Consider the following 19239-nt stretch of genomic DNA (forward strand, 5'->3'; position numbering starts at 1 on the left):
GAAGAGAAGAGAAAGAGAAAGAGAAAGAGAAAGAGAAAGAGAAAGAGAAAGAGAAAGAGAGAAAGAGAAAGAAAAAGAGAAAGAAAAAGAGAAAGAAAAAGAGAAAGAAAAAGAGAAAGAAAAAGAGAAAGAAAAAGAGAAAGAAAAAGAGAAAGAAAAAGAGAAAGAAAAAGAGAAAGAAAAAGAAAGAAAAAGAGAAAGAAAAAGAAAGAAAAAGAGAAAGAAAAAGAAAGAAAAAGAAAGAGAAAGAAAGAGAAAGAAAGAGAAAGAAAGAGAAAGAAAGAGAAAGAAAGAGAAAGAAAGAGAAAGAAAGAGAAAGAAAGAGAAAGAAAGAGAAAGAAAGAGAAAGAAAGAGAAAAGAAAGAAAGAGAAAGAAAGAGAAAGAAAGAGAAAGAAAGAGAAAGAAAGAGAAAGAAAGAGAAAGAAAGAGAAAGAAAAAGAAGAAAAAGAAAGAAAAAAAAGAAAGAAAAAGAAAGAAAAGAAAGAAAAAGAAAGAAAAAGAAAGAAAAAGAAAGAAAAAGAAAGAAAAAGAAAGAAAAAGAAAGAAAAAGAAAGAAAAAGAAAGAAAAAGAAAGAAAAAGAAAGAAAAAAAGGAAAAAGAAAGAAAAAGAAAGAAAAAGAAAGAAAAGAAAGAAAAAGAAAGAAAAAGAAAGAAAAAGAAAGAAAAAGAAAGAAAAAGAAAGAGAAGAAAGAAAAAGAAAGAAAAAGAAAGAAAAAGAAAGAAAAAGAAAGAAAAAGAAAAAAGAAAAAGAAAGAAAAAGAAAGAAAAAGAAAAAGAAAGAAAAAGAAAGAAAAGAAAGAAAAGAAAGAAAAAGAAAGAAAAAGAGTCTATCTTTATATTCCTAAGACTTAATGGAATTATATAAAAAATTATTCTGAGATGATCACCCAAAGCGTTATTTTCAGAAGATGTAAAAGAAAAGATAAGATCAGAAGACCTTTCTCTGCACAGAATTATTGTGGTTGTAGAGCTGTCAACAAGGAGAAACACAAGCAGGATTCATTAAAGAAATCATCGGGAGAAGTCCTCCATGCTAGCAATTTGCCTTTTTTTAAAAAAAAAAAAATTGTAAAAGAGATGTGGAATTCTTTTTATCAGCAATCTCTCTTCAGAAAGTAGCTTACACTCAACTTAAATCCATTTAGAGGAAAAAAAAAAATCTGAGATATTAAAAGACTAAAATAATAGCTCAAGATCCAGCTGTTTACAGAGCTATCGCCCTCAATTACTACCTAAACTTAATTAATTTCTATTCCCATGTAGGACATAGAAAGGAGAGACAGAAAAGTTCATCAAAGCAGTCCACAACATATATAGTACGGAGTCCTGCCACAGATTTGCACCATGCCAACAAAACAGGAATAACAGCTTTTCATTTTGGTAGTGGTTTATCTTTAAACTATCTGTTGCTGGAAAACCTATATAACTGGGACAATCTACAGCACAGGATTCAAAACTGATCTGTTAACGGCCCTCAAGAGCTGTCTGAATGTACTCATACAGAATAAACACTTAACCAAGCAGAATAAACACTTAACATTAAAGCAGCCTTAGTTTCTATAGTTTTCTGTATTTTACTAATCCGTTTTAAACTCAACATCTCAAGTTAACTGTGTTAAGAACACTAAGCTTTTCACTGGAACAAAAATTTGTACTATAGTTAACCCATTTAAATAATCTAAGAAAATAATCTTTACAGACTTCAGAAAAAAAAAATCAGGTAAAGGCTTCCTATTTCAAAATAAGCATGAGTTTATTTTGTCTGTAAATTAATTAGCCTCTTTTCTGCAGCACAAAACCAAAATCCACACAGGGTAATAACTGGTCTTGGTGCCTGATCCAATTTATGGATCCTGACAGGCAGTGTAATGGCACAGATGATTTTCAATAAATCAACAATCTCAGAGCAACAAATCAAAAGCAGCAGCAACTAAAAAGCTTTCAGATTCCAGTTTGACTAGAGCTAAATATGCATATATAGTTTAATTTATACCAGCTAAAACCCAGCCTCTGGATTTTAGAGATATGTAGGTAACCTCACTTTTAGCAGCCTTGGTGTTGACTGTTACCTGACTGAGCATTTAGCCATGTAACTTTTTATATGAAGTCACATGTAAGGAAAAAAAAAAACAAAAAACAACCAAACACCCTCACTGCTAATTTTCAAAACTGAGTTTGTTCCAACTAAAAAATGCTTATATGACTATTTATGGATATAATACATGCAAAAGGCTGCATGCCTGAAAAGGAGGCCCAAATATATTACATATGAGACTATTAAAGGGCTGTTAAATTCTCCAATCTCGTTATAGCTTTCTGTTTTCAAAGTTCCTTTAAAAAAAGTTACATTCCAAATTCCATTAATGCCTTGGATTAAGTCTTTCCAGCTGACTTTTTATACAACTTCTCTAGTTTCTGTGCCATAAAGCAGCCTCTTGCTGTCTTTACAAGCATCATCAATAATGTTCAGCGGTAGATACTCAATCACTCAAAATTGGTCATCAGTTTTAGCAATCCAGATGGAACAAGGCTGCTCTATTGCCCTTAAAGACAGTCCTTGCTGTTTCTTCTGAAAGCATCAACCATGAAAGACAGCAAGTGTGTTTATACGTTTCACTCTGCCTGGTGCCCTAAGCAAACAATTCTGTAAGATCTGCCATTTCTGGTACTGTCAAACATTCACATCAGCCAGGAATTCTATTTAACTTTTTTTTTTTTTTTAATTTTCATCTGTAACTTCTTTATTTTAATAATCCCAGTCAGCCTATCAATTCTAACAGCAGGAACAAGAAACAATGCAAAGGAACCTACATCATCACATGCCATATACATCTTACTTGAGCTTGCAATAGTTAGACACCCCAGATCTGGGCAGGGATGAGTCACTTGGACTGTGGATTTTGAATCTTCACTGAGGAGTGGAGTAAAACGAGTTTCCTAAGTGTAGAGTGAATTGATCAAAAGATTGTAATAAGTGATTTTAGCACACCAAGCAGAGAAATAGGGAACTGAATATGCTTTTGATACGTTTAGCCACCCTTGTTCCCTGAGAGAAAGGATTCACCTCCATGCCTAAGACTGAACACAAAGATGGATAGGGCCATGGCAGTAATGAAAAACATTTTGCCTACTGACATCCGCACCGCAGTGCCATGTTCCTTAGCAGACACACCCCAGTCCAAGCTCAGATCATAAATGTTATTTTCTCTGGGATTTCATCACGGTCCCAGAAATGTGAAGTTCCCTGTGCCACAGCTGAAGATCTGACATACTCCGTGAGCCCTGAAGCATCCCAGAGCAGGTCCAGCATGCTGCCACTCACAGAGTGGGGCTCATGCAGGGCTGCCAGTCAGCAAACAGCTACCTGCTCCATTAGGTCACAGAAACCTGCTAGATGTTTCCATTGCAGTACTCAGTAAGTTTAGATGGCTTCTACCTTCTTGCTTTTCCCTGTTCTGTTAGAAAACACGTCCAGACACTGTAAAGCCTGGCAAGATAACAATTTAACTTTTCTATTCATAAATCACTTATAATGGATGATTTTGCATAATGCATCGCAGGGTTTGTGGGACTCTTAAAAACATGTAAAGAGTGAAGTAAAAGGACAGAACATTTATTTAGCTTTGTACTGAGCAGATACAAGTAGCACATGCAAAAAAGACAATAACATTTTATGTTGTGGTGGAATGTGATTACATTTGGAATGTCTTGGCTTTATTGCAAAGCCACATTTATGGCCTAATTAAAATACAGGATTCAGTTCAGAACTGGATAGATACCAAGGCATCTATCTGAAAGCAAGTCTCCAAAGATCAGAGGGTTCCTTTGCCCCTTTGTGGACTGCATGTGTGCCTAAATATACAGGTTCTTAATTTACTGTTTGAAGAATTTGCTATCAGATATTCCACAGAATAGCCCTTTCAACATTTGTGCTATTTTGAAAGCAAAAAAACAGTAACAAACAAGCAAGCCAAAAACTAACATAAAGGACAAATGTTGGTAGATGGTTCAGCATCACGAAAGCTTTTATACATTAAATTTTGTGAAATTTAACCCTCGATTATAAGAAACACAAAGCAGACAAAACCAAATCCCTAGGATCCTAAGAACATGGAAACTTTTCTTCACTATAAACAAACAGGAAAAATATATTTTACCCTTACAGGTCATTAAGCTGTCTCTGCATGGCCATCCTTATCCTTTGCTTGGCAGCCCTGTTTTCTGGCCCCTTCTGCTATCATCTGTCATAACAGGAAAGCCTCCCCCAAAACACCTGATTATCTCAGTCTAGCAGCATGAACTGTATTTTCTAAAACTGAACTTGATTTGTAAATGCTAAAAAGAAAAAAAAAAATCTAAGCACATAAAAATCTCAATAGACTATTCTAATGAGAGCACAATTAGCAAGCCTCTGTCATTCATTGGCTTAGCTCTGTCCCACTTCTCTGACAATGAAGAGTTATTTCTGGGAGAGTCAGAAAAATCCCCACTTTGAGGAATTATTACATGCAATCATGTAACTAAATAGGAAGTTTCATACTGGGAGGCACAATTATTACATGCAATCATGTAACTAAATAGGAAGTTTCATACTGGGAGGCACAATTATTACATGCAATCATGTAACTAAATAGGAAGTTTCATACTGGAGGCAAAAAGCCTACAGTAGAAAGCATGAAAATATTAACTACAAAGTGATAGATCAAAGCACCTCTTTTTCTCCCTCTCCCTGAGCTGCTCCCAAAGGCTACATTTCTCAAGGACCAAGCAAGTCTGCTTGCCAGTGGCAGCTCCTCTACACCCTTTAAAATTATTTCACAAACATTTCAGAAAGGCAACACTACCAGATTTAAGGTTATTCACCGATGTTTACAAATCCAGAAATAAGTTTAGGATAACTAGGTTAGCAGACATACTAGCATTCACCTGCAAATATTACCCATAATCTATCTCAATATTCTTGTTCACAGACAGAACATAAAGGTCCTCCAAAACCAGAATGAGAACGAACAACCAAAATGATAAACCACACTCCATACCTTCAGAGCAACAAAACTCTTCTCTGACCCCCAACATTTCTGCTGAAAAGAGCATTTTTAAGTTATCTGGGAAGCTGCAGAACCAACAAAACAAGAGTTTGATGATCTACAATGCATGTCTAAACAGGGCTTACACAAAACCCCAGCCACTTCAAACAAGTAACAGATGCCCATCATTGAACCAGGGTCCTAAGGTCTTTTTGGTATCTAGACTGATCAGAAGGTAATTCTTTGATCACTTGTATACAGTAATAGATACTCAAGAATCAATAGCTGTTAATAAAATATTAGCTTTCTCCCAATCAATATGCACACATCAATGAAATATTCAGCACAGGTATAAAAATGAAATCATAGCAAAGTGAGAAATGTTAATATATTATTTCCTTGTGTATAAAATGCACATTTAGATTTAAAAAAAAAAAGGAAAAACCAAGACCCGCTAAAGCTTTTGTCATACATATTTCTCACCGTCAGAAAAGCCCATCAGACCATGAACTTTATGGAAAATCTTCTGTTGAGCTTAACAAGCTTTATAAAATTCCTTTGTTTCAGAAATAAAGTCCTTACTCTGGAAACCTTAAATCCAAGCAGCAAATACAAAGATACAAGAGCAGAGCAGCAAAGTGCTGCACATTTCACAGATATGTCAACTGTTCCTTGGCAGACTAGTCTCATCCACCATGACACACCCCCTTTCAGGAGGAAATCCTCAAGTTACACACTTGTCAAATCCAAGTTAATATATTGCAAGTTCCCAGCCTTTCTAGAGGTCCAGTGATTGCATCCTTGATCATTTCCACCGTTCCTTAAATCGAAGTGGTAGGAATTTGGCACTCCCCTGTTCCAATGTGAATGGGCTCCTCTTCCTCTGTATGGGATTTCTCTAGAAGAAATGCATATGTATGTGCCATACACTGTACAGATTTTGGTCACGGCAGACTCCAGACACTGCAAGATATACACATGCATACTGGAGGAGAATTTGAGCCTTTTTCCCTGATATTTTCCAACAGTAACGTGTTCATTATTACTGAAATCAGACAAGCCATATAACCCATTCAAGCACCAAAAGCAAACACTCTAAGAGAGTCTGTATCTGGCCATTAGTCATCCATCTGACGTTTCTTTGTCTAGCAGAACAATGTGTTTGGACAGAAAAAGAGGATATAGCAGGGCAAATAGAGAACTATCCAGCACAGTCAGCATTGTGCCTGGCTAACCAGCCATTGGCAGCAGACATGAACACAATCCAGGACTTTGAGAATCAATATATGGGAGGTTTACACCACATCTGACTTGCTGACCCCACACACACTGCACCTCTTACCTGGGACCATTCTTTAGAGCATCTTCCTTGACACACAACAATCCTGCAGTTCAATGTAAAAAAAACTTCCGTGAGACACCGAAAGTTTAGGGGCACACAGAATTTTCTGAAGGGAAAGCATCAAGCTATGAAGAAACCCCCCTTAGAATATTTTTGTACTGTTCAGCCATAAGCCTAAAAAAAAGGCTTTTGGGTTACATGTGAGAAGAATAAAGCATATTCATGAAAAGAGATTTTAAATATTAAAAAGGACTGCAAATAGAAAGGTCAAAGCATTCTCCGTGTTCATCAAGAACATGACAAGAGGTGACAGGCTTAAATTGTGGCAAGGAAGATTTAAGGTAGCCATTAAGCAAACCTTTCTAAATGGCTAAGTATGGGGGGGCAGGAACAAAAAGGGGATTAAGAAATTTCCCTCATTTTAGTTTGGGGTTTTTATAAGAACAGGTAAGACAAAGGATGTTTCAGGATCCATGCATCCCGCCTTGGGGAGGAGTGGTGAGCCACATGTCCTTCTCCATGATTCAGTTACTTTCATGATTTAGTAGGAGAGTTCAATTCTGTGTCTAAAGAACAAACTGTTTGTTACGAACGGTTTCTAGAAACAGAATACAGCATGGGGGATTTTTTGCTTGTTTGGACAAAGATGATGACAAACCCCGGCTGTTAGAGCTCCAAAAAGATCACAACTTGACCAAGTAAACTGTTTCCCACAAGCAGGTTACACTCCTGAAGGCATTAACACTTACTGTGGAAGCAGATGACTAAAACATGAGAGCTTTTTGCTTCCAGCCACTGCCATTGATCCTGCAGCTGCTGCGTGTTTTCAAGATAGCATGTTCCCACTAAGAAGTTAGTGTGGTGGCTCTCATTCCATCGCTCACCTCATGGACTGCTTGAACTAATTGCTAGATTTAGGAATTGAGAATTCATGGGCCATAAAAATGGATTTAATCCTATGGTATCTAGGAGAAATCCTGCCTGAAGAGACCTCTGGACAAATGCTGACCAGGTGACATGGAAAGGCTTGCCCTTGTTTGTTCTTTTAGATAGACAGCTTCATTCATGGGTCTTGAATGAGTATTACATCAATATTATTATTTTTAAGCATGACCCTAATGCTTAAGTTTGGGCATTAGCATTAACATACATATGCAAAGCAATTTGAAGTACTAAATTTTTGGGGTAGCATATATACCAGCACAAAAGGCTGCAGCTAAGAAATCATGTAAAAATGCTAATTACACCTAAGTCAAGAAATACAACTAACAGCATGATTTGTGGTCAGCTGTTTAATTAATCTTAGTATTACTAAAGTTAAAGAAAATCAATGTGTCAAAAGGACTTGAAAGGATTACCAAGTGCTCCGGACAAATTAGCAACACTTCCATGCCTAGAGCACAGGAAAGCACAAAGATGTTTAATTAAACTATTTACCAGTGAGGAATTTAAATCACCATAAATATTACATTTTTAGTACATTTTTTCCTTGGATTGAAAGCACTTAGCAGCAAATAATATGCAGTTTCCCAACGGCATTTTTTTAAAGGAAGGAATGTAAAAAACACTGCAGTTAAAACCAGTAAATGAAGGTTAAGTCAGGAACAAAAGAATGTAACATGGCATTTAAAATTAGAGGACTGGGGAATAATTCAACTCCAAAGTAACAAAAGATGTTACAAAACTGCTTGGAAAGGGGAAGGAGAAGATTTATAACATGAAGGGCCCATGCACACTGTGCTTCAAGGAATGTGCTATTGTTTCTTGTGAAAATACCAATACCTATAAAAATAAACCTCTCTGTTCACTGAGTCCTTGTTGGTGTAAGTCTGCGTTTCTTCCGCATCTAATTTTTCTGACTCTGTTTACTAGACTCTCAAATGCTGCTACTGTCTTGGCATGAACTTGGGAAAGATGCTCCACTTCTCTGTGCCTCAGCTTCCCCTTTTCCAAAACAGCAATTAAATACTTATCAGCCTTCTAAGGATGCATTGAGAAGCTACCTCATCCATGCTGGTACAGCATTCTCCGGCAATACAAAAGAATCATCCTTTTTAGTCTTATAAACAGAGCTTTCCTATGGCAAGAGTGCACTAGTTATCTCTCTGTGGGACTTACGTAAAGCCAAAATGAGTGTTATTCAAAGCCTTCTACTGAGTTAATGGGTTTTGAGTTAAGACCTGCATGAGTATCAGTCATTTGATGTGGAATCACTCCTTTTTTGTTCTGCTGGATTGACTCAATACTCTTTTTGTCTTCTGTTGACTTGTCCTGCAGAGCAAAGAAATGCTCTCTGATGCAGGCAATACCCACTGGTGCGTAGATTACCTGCTGCTGAACTTGGCCAACAGCCCACTGAGGGACTTGGAACAAATGTTTCTGCACTTCAAGGCACCTAGAACCAAACATTTCCCTTTACAGTTCTGGGAACAGAAATGCTATTGACTGCAGTTCAAATCAAAAGAGTATTACTTCATATGAGGAACTCAGTCCTGTCCTGCCTTTCAGCATTTGACACGTAAGGATCTCAGGAAAACGGAGACCAGCATAAGAGTATTTTGTGCCTGCTGAGTTAATACAAGCATAGCGTTATCCATTCAGGTTGGCTTAAGACCAATTTGCAAATGCATTTGGAAACGCCCGAGTGTTGCCCTGAAAATACAGTGCAGTGAGAAGACAAGTACACAAATCAAGATGCAGCTCATAGAAGGACAGCAGGCTGTCCTCAGCGTGTAGCAGACAGGGTGGACTCCAAAGCCGGGAATGCTTCAGAGCAGCATGTATCAATATATTAGTGCCAAGTAAAATCAGGAGGATCCAGATCTGTCTGAGGCCCTTATCCCCCGTCATACCCACTGTGCTGAACATCTGCTACCTAATCTGTAAATGGTGACATAACTACGACCCCAACCCAATTAATATTTTCATAATGTTTCCTCAAAAATTATGTAGGACTGGGCCACGAGTAATAAATGCAAATAGAGAAATAACGATATCCTTTAGAAAAGCAACATCTAAAGAGGGGTCTTCCCCAAAACATACCTGAAAACTATTCCACCACAGACGTACTTTCACTGCTTACTGACCCAGCCTCGGGTTTCCAGCTAGCAGACACGTCTATCAGTTCACCAACTCCAGACCATTATGTGAACAGAGGTAACCCTCATTTACCGACCTCTGGGATCATGCAAGACCCTGTGCAGTACTTCCAAAATTCAAGTGCCACACCAAAAATATTAATGTTGCCTTCTTGAAAGCTAATTTAGTTCATCAAAAAGGTGGAAAAGTCAGTCAGTAGATTAGACCACAGAAATAACACTGTTCCAAAGAGTGACTGTATTATCAATTTGCTGCCTAAAATCTTCTATTCGGGTCTTTTTCAAACACATACAATGGTTCTGGATGAGCGGCCAGTAACCTGCTCTTTGAGATTGTCACTTCACCATTGTGAAACCTGCTGCATTATTAGTATTATTATGGGGTCAACAACCCCACCTTGAACCTGACAGGTAAGCTCCAGCAACAAAATTCTAAAGGCATCAATTTTAGTGATAGCAAACAATTTGAACGTTTGTTCTAACCGTAGCAGGAAATTTCTGCAGTGGAGTTGCCTTTCACAGATACGGGAGGGGAAGAAGGGAAGAGCAGGAGAAGGGGGATGCTGTTTTTCTCCCTTGAAATTGAGATTTCTCAGAACTCTACATTTTTCTATGCTTTAGGCACAACTTTTCTAATAACACGCTGCAGAAGGGCTTGTTCTGAAAGGTGCATTAGATTCAAAACTGAATGCTACTTCCAGAAACCACAGAGGTTTCCTTACTGCCTCTTCTCTACCCATACTGTAAATCAAATTAGCATACAAACTAGAGACTAACATTTAAATTCTAAATAATATATTTCTATACAACATCAATTTTCCCACCGAATTAAAATACTGAATGATGTATTTTGAAAATACTCCCTGTTTCTGTGGTAGATAAGGGCTTGCTTTTTGCAAGTAACTTATAATTATTTTAGTGGCTTATTGCTTAGAGAAGCCACAGGTAAAAGAAGTTCTGTGATCATTATCACACAAAATGAGGACTGAAAAAGAGTTAAAAGCACAGTCCAGTATTCAAACATCATGCGGAACTGCACAACTCCACAGTAAAATCTGGAGGTGGATTCCTTCACAGAGGAAAAATAGCTGTCAGCACAGCTTGGTGCATAAAGAGGAGGATGTTTGCATATAGGTCACACCACATTTTGGCAGAACATGCTGCTGACATATGTTGGGTGGCCAGATAACTTTCCATACTATTTCCTGAAAAGATGCCCCTAGGGCAAAAGGGGCCAAGTCATTCTCTAGTCCAAAGGCAGTTTCTTCATTTTGCAAAAGGGCGATGAGTAATACATGCAGACAAAGAAATAATCTCTTGGCACTCACATTTGTAAAGGTCTTTTTGAAGCTTTAGTACATAATTAGTCAACATTTGTAGGAATTTTTTTTTTAAATTAAAACCCCAAAATTGAGCATCCAAGCCCAGTAGTGACTACACAAAAAGAGACAACTTATTCTTTGAATAACTGGAGGATTTTAGGAAGTTTTCAGCATCCCATGCAGCCCCAAGGAAAACATGGCAAAATAAGGGATATTGTTTAAAATGGTTATCATAGATATTAAAGGCCAGGAATCTCTATCACGACCACTGTGATTGTCTATAGAAAATGCCAGTACAATGCAAAAAGAGATGAAACCCACCTACACTGTTTCCTCTTCATATCAGCATGATATATGTAGTTATTACAGTTAACTCAGAGCCTATTAAGATGAAACAGCATTTTTTTACTTGATTGAACGGCAGTGGGACATAGAACTATATATTGTAGTTTTAAACTACATAAAATCATATACATGCATTTGCAAAATCATACCAAAGAACAAATGCAGCCCAGCAAAAATAAAATTATGACATTTTTATTGAGTAATTTATAATGCTAAAAAAAAATGTGAAATTAAGTAATGCTCTTTTGAAACACACTCCCAGACTGGTATGTTAGAAGAAAGCAATCCGAGAGAACTTATTTTTCAACAAGCAAGCAGGGTAGAAACCCGTGGAAGTCAATAAAATGCTTTAAATCAGTAGATTCTAGTAAATAAGAACATCTGGAGCAGAAAATCTTGCTGCCATTTCCAGAATGGACAAGACTGTGATTTACCTGAGAACAGATAAACAACCTGTCAGTGTCACAGAAGAGACTGAAAGAAGCTTCCTATTCAAGGGTAACTTTTCTTAATAAAACTGTCTTTCACTCAACAACATAATTAACATTCCAAGCTCAAAGCTCTAGGAATAAGTGAGCAGAAAAACACTAATGTACCTTTCTTGGGAAAACACAGGCTAAAATTATTGCTAGGCTGACTAACCTGTCACAAAATACCATGGGATGAACACCAGGTCTTTTGCTTATGTGAGACTGAATATTGATTATTTATTAAAATAGTCACTAGTTAATTTTAAATCATAGTTCAGAATTTAATAGAATCATAGACTTCATCCAGAATATTATTTTAGTCACTCTGTCTCTGCAACTGCATTTTCTATGCAATCAGCACAGCTTCCAACACAGTAGCTTCCTACTGATAACCACAGGCAGTTCCTACTCCACAGTTCTCATGATCAGAAATGGGAATTATTTAAAAATTGGTTTGGGAGAAAAAGTTTCATCAACACCAAACCAGTACAAATTAGTTTAATTTGAGAAAGATACAGGGTTATAAGAAAACGCACTGGAAGCTGCGTATTTAAAATTCATCGATTTCCAAATGAATTTAATTTTGCTCAATTCAAATTGACCTAGCGTTTCAATACCTACTTCTTTTTATAAAGATAAGCCCTTCAATATCAAATTGAAATATTTCATTAAGCTTAAAAATTGTTTCTGACTTACGGCATCTGCATATCACTGCTTTCCACTTTTTGAGACCCCCCCCAGAGCACAGGGGCCAGCCACCAAGGCCACCGAGTACATGCCTGCCCGGCAACACACAGAATCTGCCCGACAGCAGATGATGACTCTGTACGTTGATGAATTAGACTCAGACTTCCCAAAACATGATACCTCCTTCTCTACGGAGTAACTTTGCTTTTAGATCAACAGTGTATAAAATATATGCAGCGCTGTGCACATGCCTTAAACACTTACATTTGAAACTTGTAACCCTTGTCTTGAACCCATTAGAGCCTGACCACACATACACAAAATTCAGTTGTAATAAGAATGCCAACCCATCTCAGGCTTTCAGATTTGTCCCCAGTTGTATGGTTCAATAACAAGATAATTTCTCATTTATTTTGCTGGAATCAAGAGGAATAAATTTTTTAAATGGTGTAATAGCTACAATCTGTTTCACTTGTGCCTACTATACATTGGTGCCAGCATGAAAGGAACTATTAAGTATTTGCTGCCTGATTTTTATATTATTGTGGGTTTGGTTTTTTTTTAAATTCATAAGATGACGAGTCTGTAAAAACATAATGCAAGATACAAAAACAGGATTAGTGCTTCTATGGCACAATACTTACTTTAAATACATGTATTATTAAAACATACCATTATTTCTAGATACAACAGGCAATGAACCAAGTTTCTCCCCATCTACGTTACACACTTGCTGTGCTTTTTAACTGTGATGAAAAAAGAAGTCATTGTAGCAAGACAATAAACCTGCAAGAAATAATTATCTCACACATTCTATTATTTTGTTCATATACCCATTCTAGATTTTTTTTGTGCGTGCACTTTAAATAAATGTTCACCCATTACTGTCAAGCAACTGTGTCTTGCTACTTCACACTTATTTCTGTAAATCACAAATACCCTGCTTTCTAAACCATTTGCATGCCTAATGATAGTGCCTTGCCAGAAGAAAAGGAACATTAAGAAATTAGTAGTGCATATGGAAAACAAGCATCAGATTATCAAAAGCACTTTCCCCATCACTGTGAAGGCCACTACCTCAGCACGACACACACTTTTTGAACAATTTAAGGTCTGAAACTTTTTCTGACATGGTAGAATGTAAATGATCAAGAGTAACTCAAAAGTTTACTCAAAAAACCACATATTATATAGAAATAACGACTCTGGGCAAAATAAAAATCAGTTTCCTGACAGCTACTTAGTATCAGCCTTTCTCAATAGGTGAGCAGGACTTCCCTACAGTTTTTATAAATGACATAATCTTGGCTACAAGACGTGCTGTCATCATGCAAGTCAACATTTCCTATGACCTTCCCTGAAGATAACATGGGCATTACAACGCAATTATTCTGGGCTGCAAATCATTCTCATATTGAATACTCCTGTGCCATCTTTTCCACTTGAGAAAATAGCTCACCCAATACAATGCTAAACATGGTATTGTGTCAAGCTGACTTATTTCCATTTCAATAAATCTGCCTGATATTTTTCTCCTTTGCCAGACAGGTGCACCATCAAAATAGTCATGAGATCAGCCTCTCTGCAGCATTGTGACTTAAAGATGTTATCCAGTTAGGCACAGCTGGGCCGGGCATTTCAGTAGCTTCTCTTATTTTTCCCAGATTGCCAGAGAAAGTCCCTTAAAAACCCCTAGATGGAAATGAGACCTGCCTACTTTCCAGTAAGAATTTTTAGAGCTCATTTTGCTGACAGGTATTAAAAAAAAAAATCACTAGTCACTAGATTTATTGTCTAATGCTATCACACTTCTCTTTTCTAAATAACATGTGTCATAGTCCTGGAGCCTAATTCTCAGCATTAATAAATTCAAAACCACCTAATAACAACTGGTTTTGAGGACTTTCTACATTCTCAGTTTTGCTTTTACTTGTCTCATCTCTGTCTAGCTTCTCTTCCTGGATAATTTCTCATCTCTCAATGCACTGACCAGTTTCAAACCACAGGTAATAAAACGTTATTTCTTCTCACCATGCGTGTGATCTGATCTCAGCCTTTGCACCTCGCACACGAGCCAGCCATGGGACACGAAGGGTTGACAACAGCACTCTCTGTGCACACCACAGGGCTTCCTGAGCCACCTGCCCAGCTCATCCCAAAGGGCCCATACACAGGAAAGGCACCTCATACCACATTTACCCATCTCTCTCGTGCCTAAATTTTATGCCAGTAGAGGGACAGCTAGTATGAGGCATTTGGTATGGCACAGGGACTAATTATAAGCTAAGTAATACATGCAACATGCACAGTATAACACACTACCATTGCTGTACACCTAAGAGCTCACCTGTACAGGAGAAATCATCCACACGGACATATCCCATGACACAGTCACAACGATATGATCCAGGCAAGTTAACACACACAGTATTGGCATGGCAATAATGCATCTTGGCAGCGCACTCATCAATATCTGCAGGGGAAGAACCACACGGAAAGTTACAGTCAGGCTTAATAAAATTAATAACATGACATATTAGAAGACAAACTCCATTTACAACTCCAAAGGCAATCTGGTTTAACTCCAGCATTAAAGAACAAGGCAAATTTAGCAGCAAAGTATTCCTTAAAATAGACCTAAAGTTCCTGTATCGTAGTAATAGGTTCTGTCCACTGTTCTTCACAAAATCCTAAATTTTTTTAACTTTGGAAAAGTAACACATTTGGGTTTTTTCTATGACAATGTTAAAAGACAAAAACTGACGTAGAGTTTTCAAACACGAAAAATAGCTTCAGAAGCAAGTAACACTGAAAATCCTGTCTCAGATAGAAAGCATAGTGACTCTGTACAGCATGATACCAGTTCCAGCGCTGGACCAATACGACATGGCAATGTTTGTCAGGGCAATGTAGCAGATTCAACTCCTGAGTCAATCAGTGTGTATTCCAGCCCTGCGGATTCAGCCAAGTGCTCTTACAATAGCCTGCCCTGAAACACACTTCTGCTGCAGGCGTTACTGATCGGTGCTCTGTGCCACTTCCACATCCCGCTCAAGCAGAAGATTAAGCCAGTCACCTAAGCCCATTTTAAGCCTTTACATCATGCCCGTGGAAAAAAAAAGATGACTAAGGAGGAGTAGAAACTTGACCCCGTATCTCTGTTTGCTTGAGCAATCTCTACTGCTGCTGCAAATCCAAAATCCAAAACTGTTTTCACAACAGTGAATCAAACCTATCATTTACTTGCCTGTTTAAATATCCCAAAGCTCTATGATATTCTACACTGTAAAATCTTCCCCCTTCCTTCCCAAGAAAACCAGATATTATACTGAAGAATTCTCTTTATTTTTTTTTCTCAGCAGGATAGATTTTCCGCTTAGCAGCACAGATTTTACATGAAGTTAATTCATGGTTTTCAAAAGATTAATTCTAGTGTTACATATGTCCACACAAAGCAAGATGAATCAGACTCATTTTTTCCCCCTAGTACTTTCTCCTTGTTATTGGTTGCTCACACACAAGAAAGGTATTAATCGACAACACAGCTGAAGAACTTCCTCACCTCATGGTGGGGTGCAGATGAGTTGTTACCCCACAGTGTGGCCTCCTACCACATCCCTCTGCACAGCCACCTGTATGTAGAGACCAAGCTAGAGCCTCCCTTCTCCCTCACCACATGGTGCTTATGGAGACACAATGGAAGTGCTACAAGGAAGGTGCACCATAACATCAGGATTTAACCCCAGAAGGGGGCAGGGTGGGGTTTAACTGTGCACATGTTGAGTTCTTGGTTGCCTAAATTCAGATATCCTATTTAACCTTTCGAAACTAAAGTAGCTGCAGCTGAGATACACCCCCATTTTCCAGCCTCTGAAAATGAAACACATGCCAGCTATACTCACACTTTCCCTACTACAGACATCTGTCCAGTAGAAACTACTAGCTAAATCACTTCGTGTTGGCCACCAAACAGCTGTCAGTTGGCAGTGATTTCTGACTACTGCCAATTTGGGCTGAATTAGAAATTATGGCCTGGAGGCAAAAGACTTTGTATACCACAGCAAAACACCTTGAACTATCTCATTCCCGCATTTCTCTTGTTTCTCTTGCAGTGCCACTTGATGAAATGAATTTTAAAAAGTCAGCAGCATCAATACATGGAAGATAAAACCAAGAAAAATCCTCCCACATGTCTTGTTATCACACCACTGAGTGCTAGAGCCACTTGGGAAACACTCAGGTGTTGACGTGTGTTCACACTGTTCTGCTTGCAGCCTCTTTTTAATAGGCTTTTGGAGCGTAGCTTTGAGGAGTTTCTTTCTTGCATATCTAATAATTTTCTAGCATAAAAGGGAAAGGAACAAAAAGATGTCTGAAAAGAAAGCAAGAATGTCAAAACAGCAACCAATTCACCTGAAAATTAACCTTATGTGCTACCCTCGATCATCAATGCACTGAATTCACCGGACAACACTCCTCCTCTTTCTTCCCCCAAAGGCGAGAGGATTAAAAGTCCCAAAGGCAAAGGAATTTGAACTTTGATTCATTGCAAGCAAGGCCCACATTACTGTAACACAAAATACACAAATACCTAGAGATAAAAAGAAAATCCACAACCTATGTGGAAACATCACTGTGGGAGAAATTCTCAAAAGGAGACTAAGGGGTTCAAGTGATGACTTGACTATAAATAGAGGAATTGAGAACAACTGACACTGGGCTGCTGCAGAAGTCCTTGAGTCCAGGAAGAAAAAGACTAGGCCTAACAAAGAAAGAAGAAGGAACAAAAGATTCTTCTCTTCAAACTTTGCTCATTTATTTAACTTTCTTCTCAATCTTTCTTGGTGCATCTTCTGTAAACCCCTTCAGTATTTCACATTTTCTTTTACCTTTGCAGTATTAGCCTTCTACTAATACATGCATTTCCTTTACAGAGAATAACATTGAGAGGTCAAAACTGTCAATAATATTTTCTTACTAAAACCTGTAGGGCAACGCTAAAGCTGTTGTTATGGACCGCAGTTCTACAAATTCCTGTAAAAGGTTAGGTATTCATCACAAAAAGCTCTGGGTTTTTACTTAACAGTGCTAGAGTAAAATCCATAAAGCAAATAGGGGTATATATCAGCTCAGTTGTAATGGAACTCAAATTGTGATTCATGTGTATAGATTGCTTGTCGCATTTGAAATATTAGAGCTCATCTTCCAGTGGTCTTTTGAGGTGATAAAAATACATGATTTATGTTTCTCTCTAGATTGGTGAAGTAGTTTGTTTTTCTTTTAAAAAGGTATACTTATGGTCTTTAAAATGAGACTTGACACAGCATAATCATCATTCACATATCACCACCCTCCATCTACATAAGCTAGCTCTTTGCAACAACAAAGACATTTGGGCTTCAGCTTTTCAGTAAGGACCATCATGTTACAGAGTGGGTTGGTTTGGTGAGTGCTGTTCTACTCGGTTCAAGTGTTTCCTTAAGAGCTAAACAGGGTTCACTGCTTATACTTAACTGCGGTACTCACCTACCCTATAGGTAATCAGTTATAACCATTACCCCTCACAGCTCTAAAGTGTTTCTGAACTTATAAGAAAACGTACATGTATTATCTTTTACATTTATGCCAGTGCACTCAGCAATGCTATGAGTATGCTGGGACAAAACAAAAGAGAAGTAGCTCAGTGGAGCTACCCACCATGCTTTTTGCTACACAGCAGGCACTCATCATCTCATACCAACCAACCAAGCATGGGATGGAAAGACAATACAAAGGGTGAAGGAGGTTTTCTCTTCTGCACAAGTACTTTACAGACTTTACAAACCACTTAACTCTTTTCATGCCTGACTCGGAATCCTACTGCTAAACATTTACAATATTTCAAGATGACAATGAGACACTAAATCCCAACTAGAGGATCTTTTTGCTGTTTGCCTCCTCCAACAAGTCACATCAAACCAAATTAATCTCTGCTGGAAAGAGGGCACAGTTCCTGTTACTGAGAGTTTTGTCCATTCACACAAAAGGTGAAATGGATCTACTATTTTTTAGTTGTTAGTCCTGCAATAACCACGAGTGAACAATCTTGAAAATAAGCACTCTCTGCCTCTGGAATTGCAGGCCACCATCTGTATAAAAAAACATTTGGACATTAACAGTATCATCACCTGTTGTTTAGGGCTTCATAGTTTAACTACTGGAAGACAATAACATTCAAATCGAAACAAACTATTGAGTGTTCCAGAGCACCAACAGATGATGTACTTGGAAGTCTGCTAAGTATCAGAATCAATTACTCCATTTGCAGCTATCTCTGATTATGTGCTTTCTAGTTGGGAAGCATATTTTCCCAAACTTAATTCTAATTTTCAAGCACTCTGTCAGAAAGAAAAGGCAGAAAATCAAAGACAGGAAAAAAAGGACAGCTTTTCAGAAAGCTCTGATCTCTAATTCGTGACTTCCGACTAAAAAACATTATTACTAGGGGGGGTAAATTCCCTTTCCCTCTTTTTATTCAAGTGAATACTATGCTTTGATTTGAACTGTATTAAACCCTGGTCTAAATGATCTGGATTTTTAAAAACATAAAATCAACTCATGTTGTTATTTAAATAATATCAAATCTTAAAATATTATCACAAGCTGATGAAATCATATAAAGGTTTTCAAAACAGTGAAGCACAACAGTAGCGGAGCATAAGAGATATCCAAAAATTTCAGTCCCTCTAAGCTTATGCAAAAATTAACACTTGCTATTTCCACTCCACTGACTTAGCAGCTCCTTCTTCATTTCATTTACTTTTTGTTCTCCAAATTCTCCCTGATTCTGTCCTCTCCTGCTCTTATCTCCTACTCATTGCCAGCCTCACATGACTTCAGCTCTGCTTGCCAAATTTTTATTTATTTCTTTTTTTTAATCCTCCCACTGCCTGTCTTCTTTCACCTAT

The 19239-nt window shown here is 37.7% G+C and overlaps 1 protein-coding gene across 2 annotated transcripts in view; it reads right to left on the reverse strand.

Moving 5' to 3' along the window:
• Positions 1-19239, reverse strand: part of NELL1 (neural EGFL like 1) — a 296852-nt gene that overhangs the window by 135365 nt on the left and 142248 nt on the right. For both annotated transcript variants that reach the window (XM_074918430.1, XM_074918429.1), the window contains exon 13: positions 14640-14765. In XM_074918430.1, the coding sequence (XP_074774531.1) occupies positions 14640-14765 (126 nt within the window). The remainder of the gene's footprint in view (positions 1-14639; positions 14766-19239) is intronic.

Source organism: Athene noctua, chromosome 14 (genome assembly GCF_965140245.1).
Source record: "Athene noctua chromosome 14, bAthNoc1.hap1.1, whole genome shotgun sequence".
NCBI classification, from domain to species: Eukaryota; Metazoa; Chordata; class Aves; order Strigiformes; family Strigidae; genus Athene; species Athene noctua.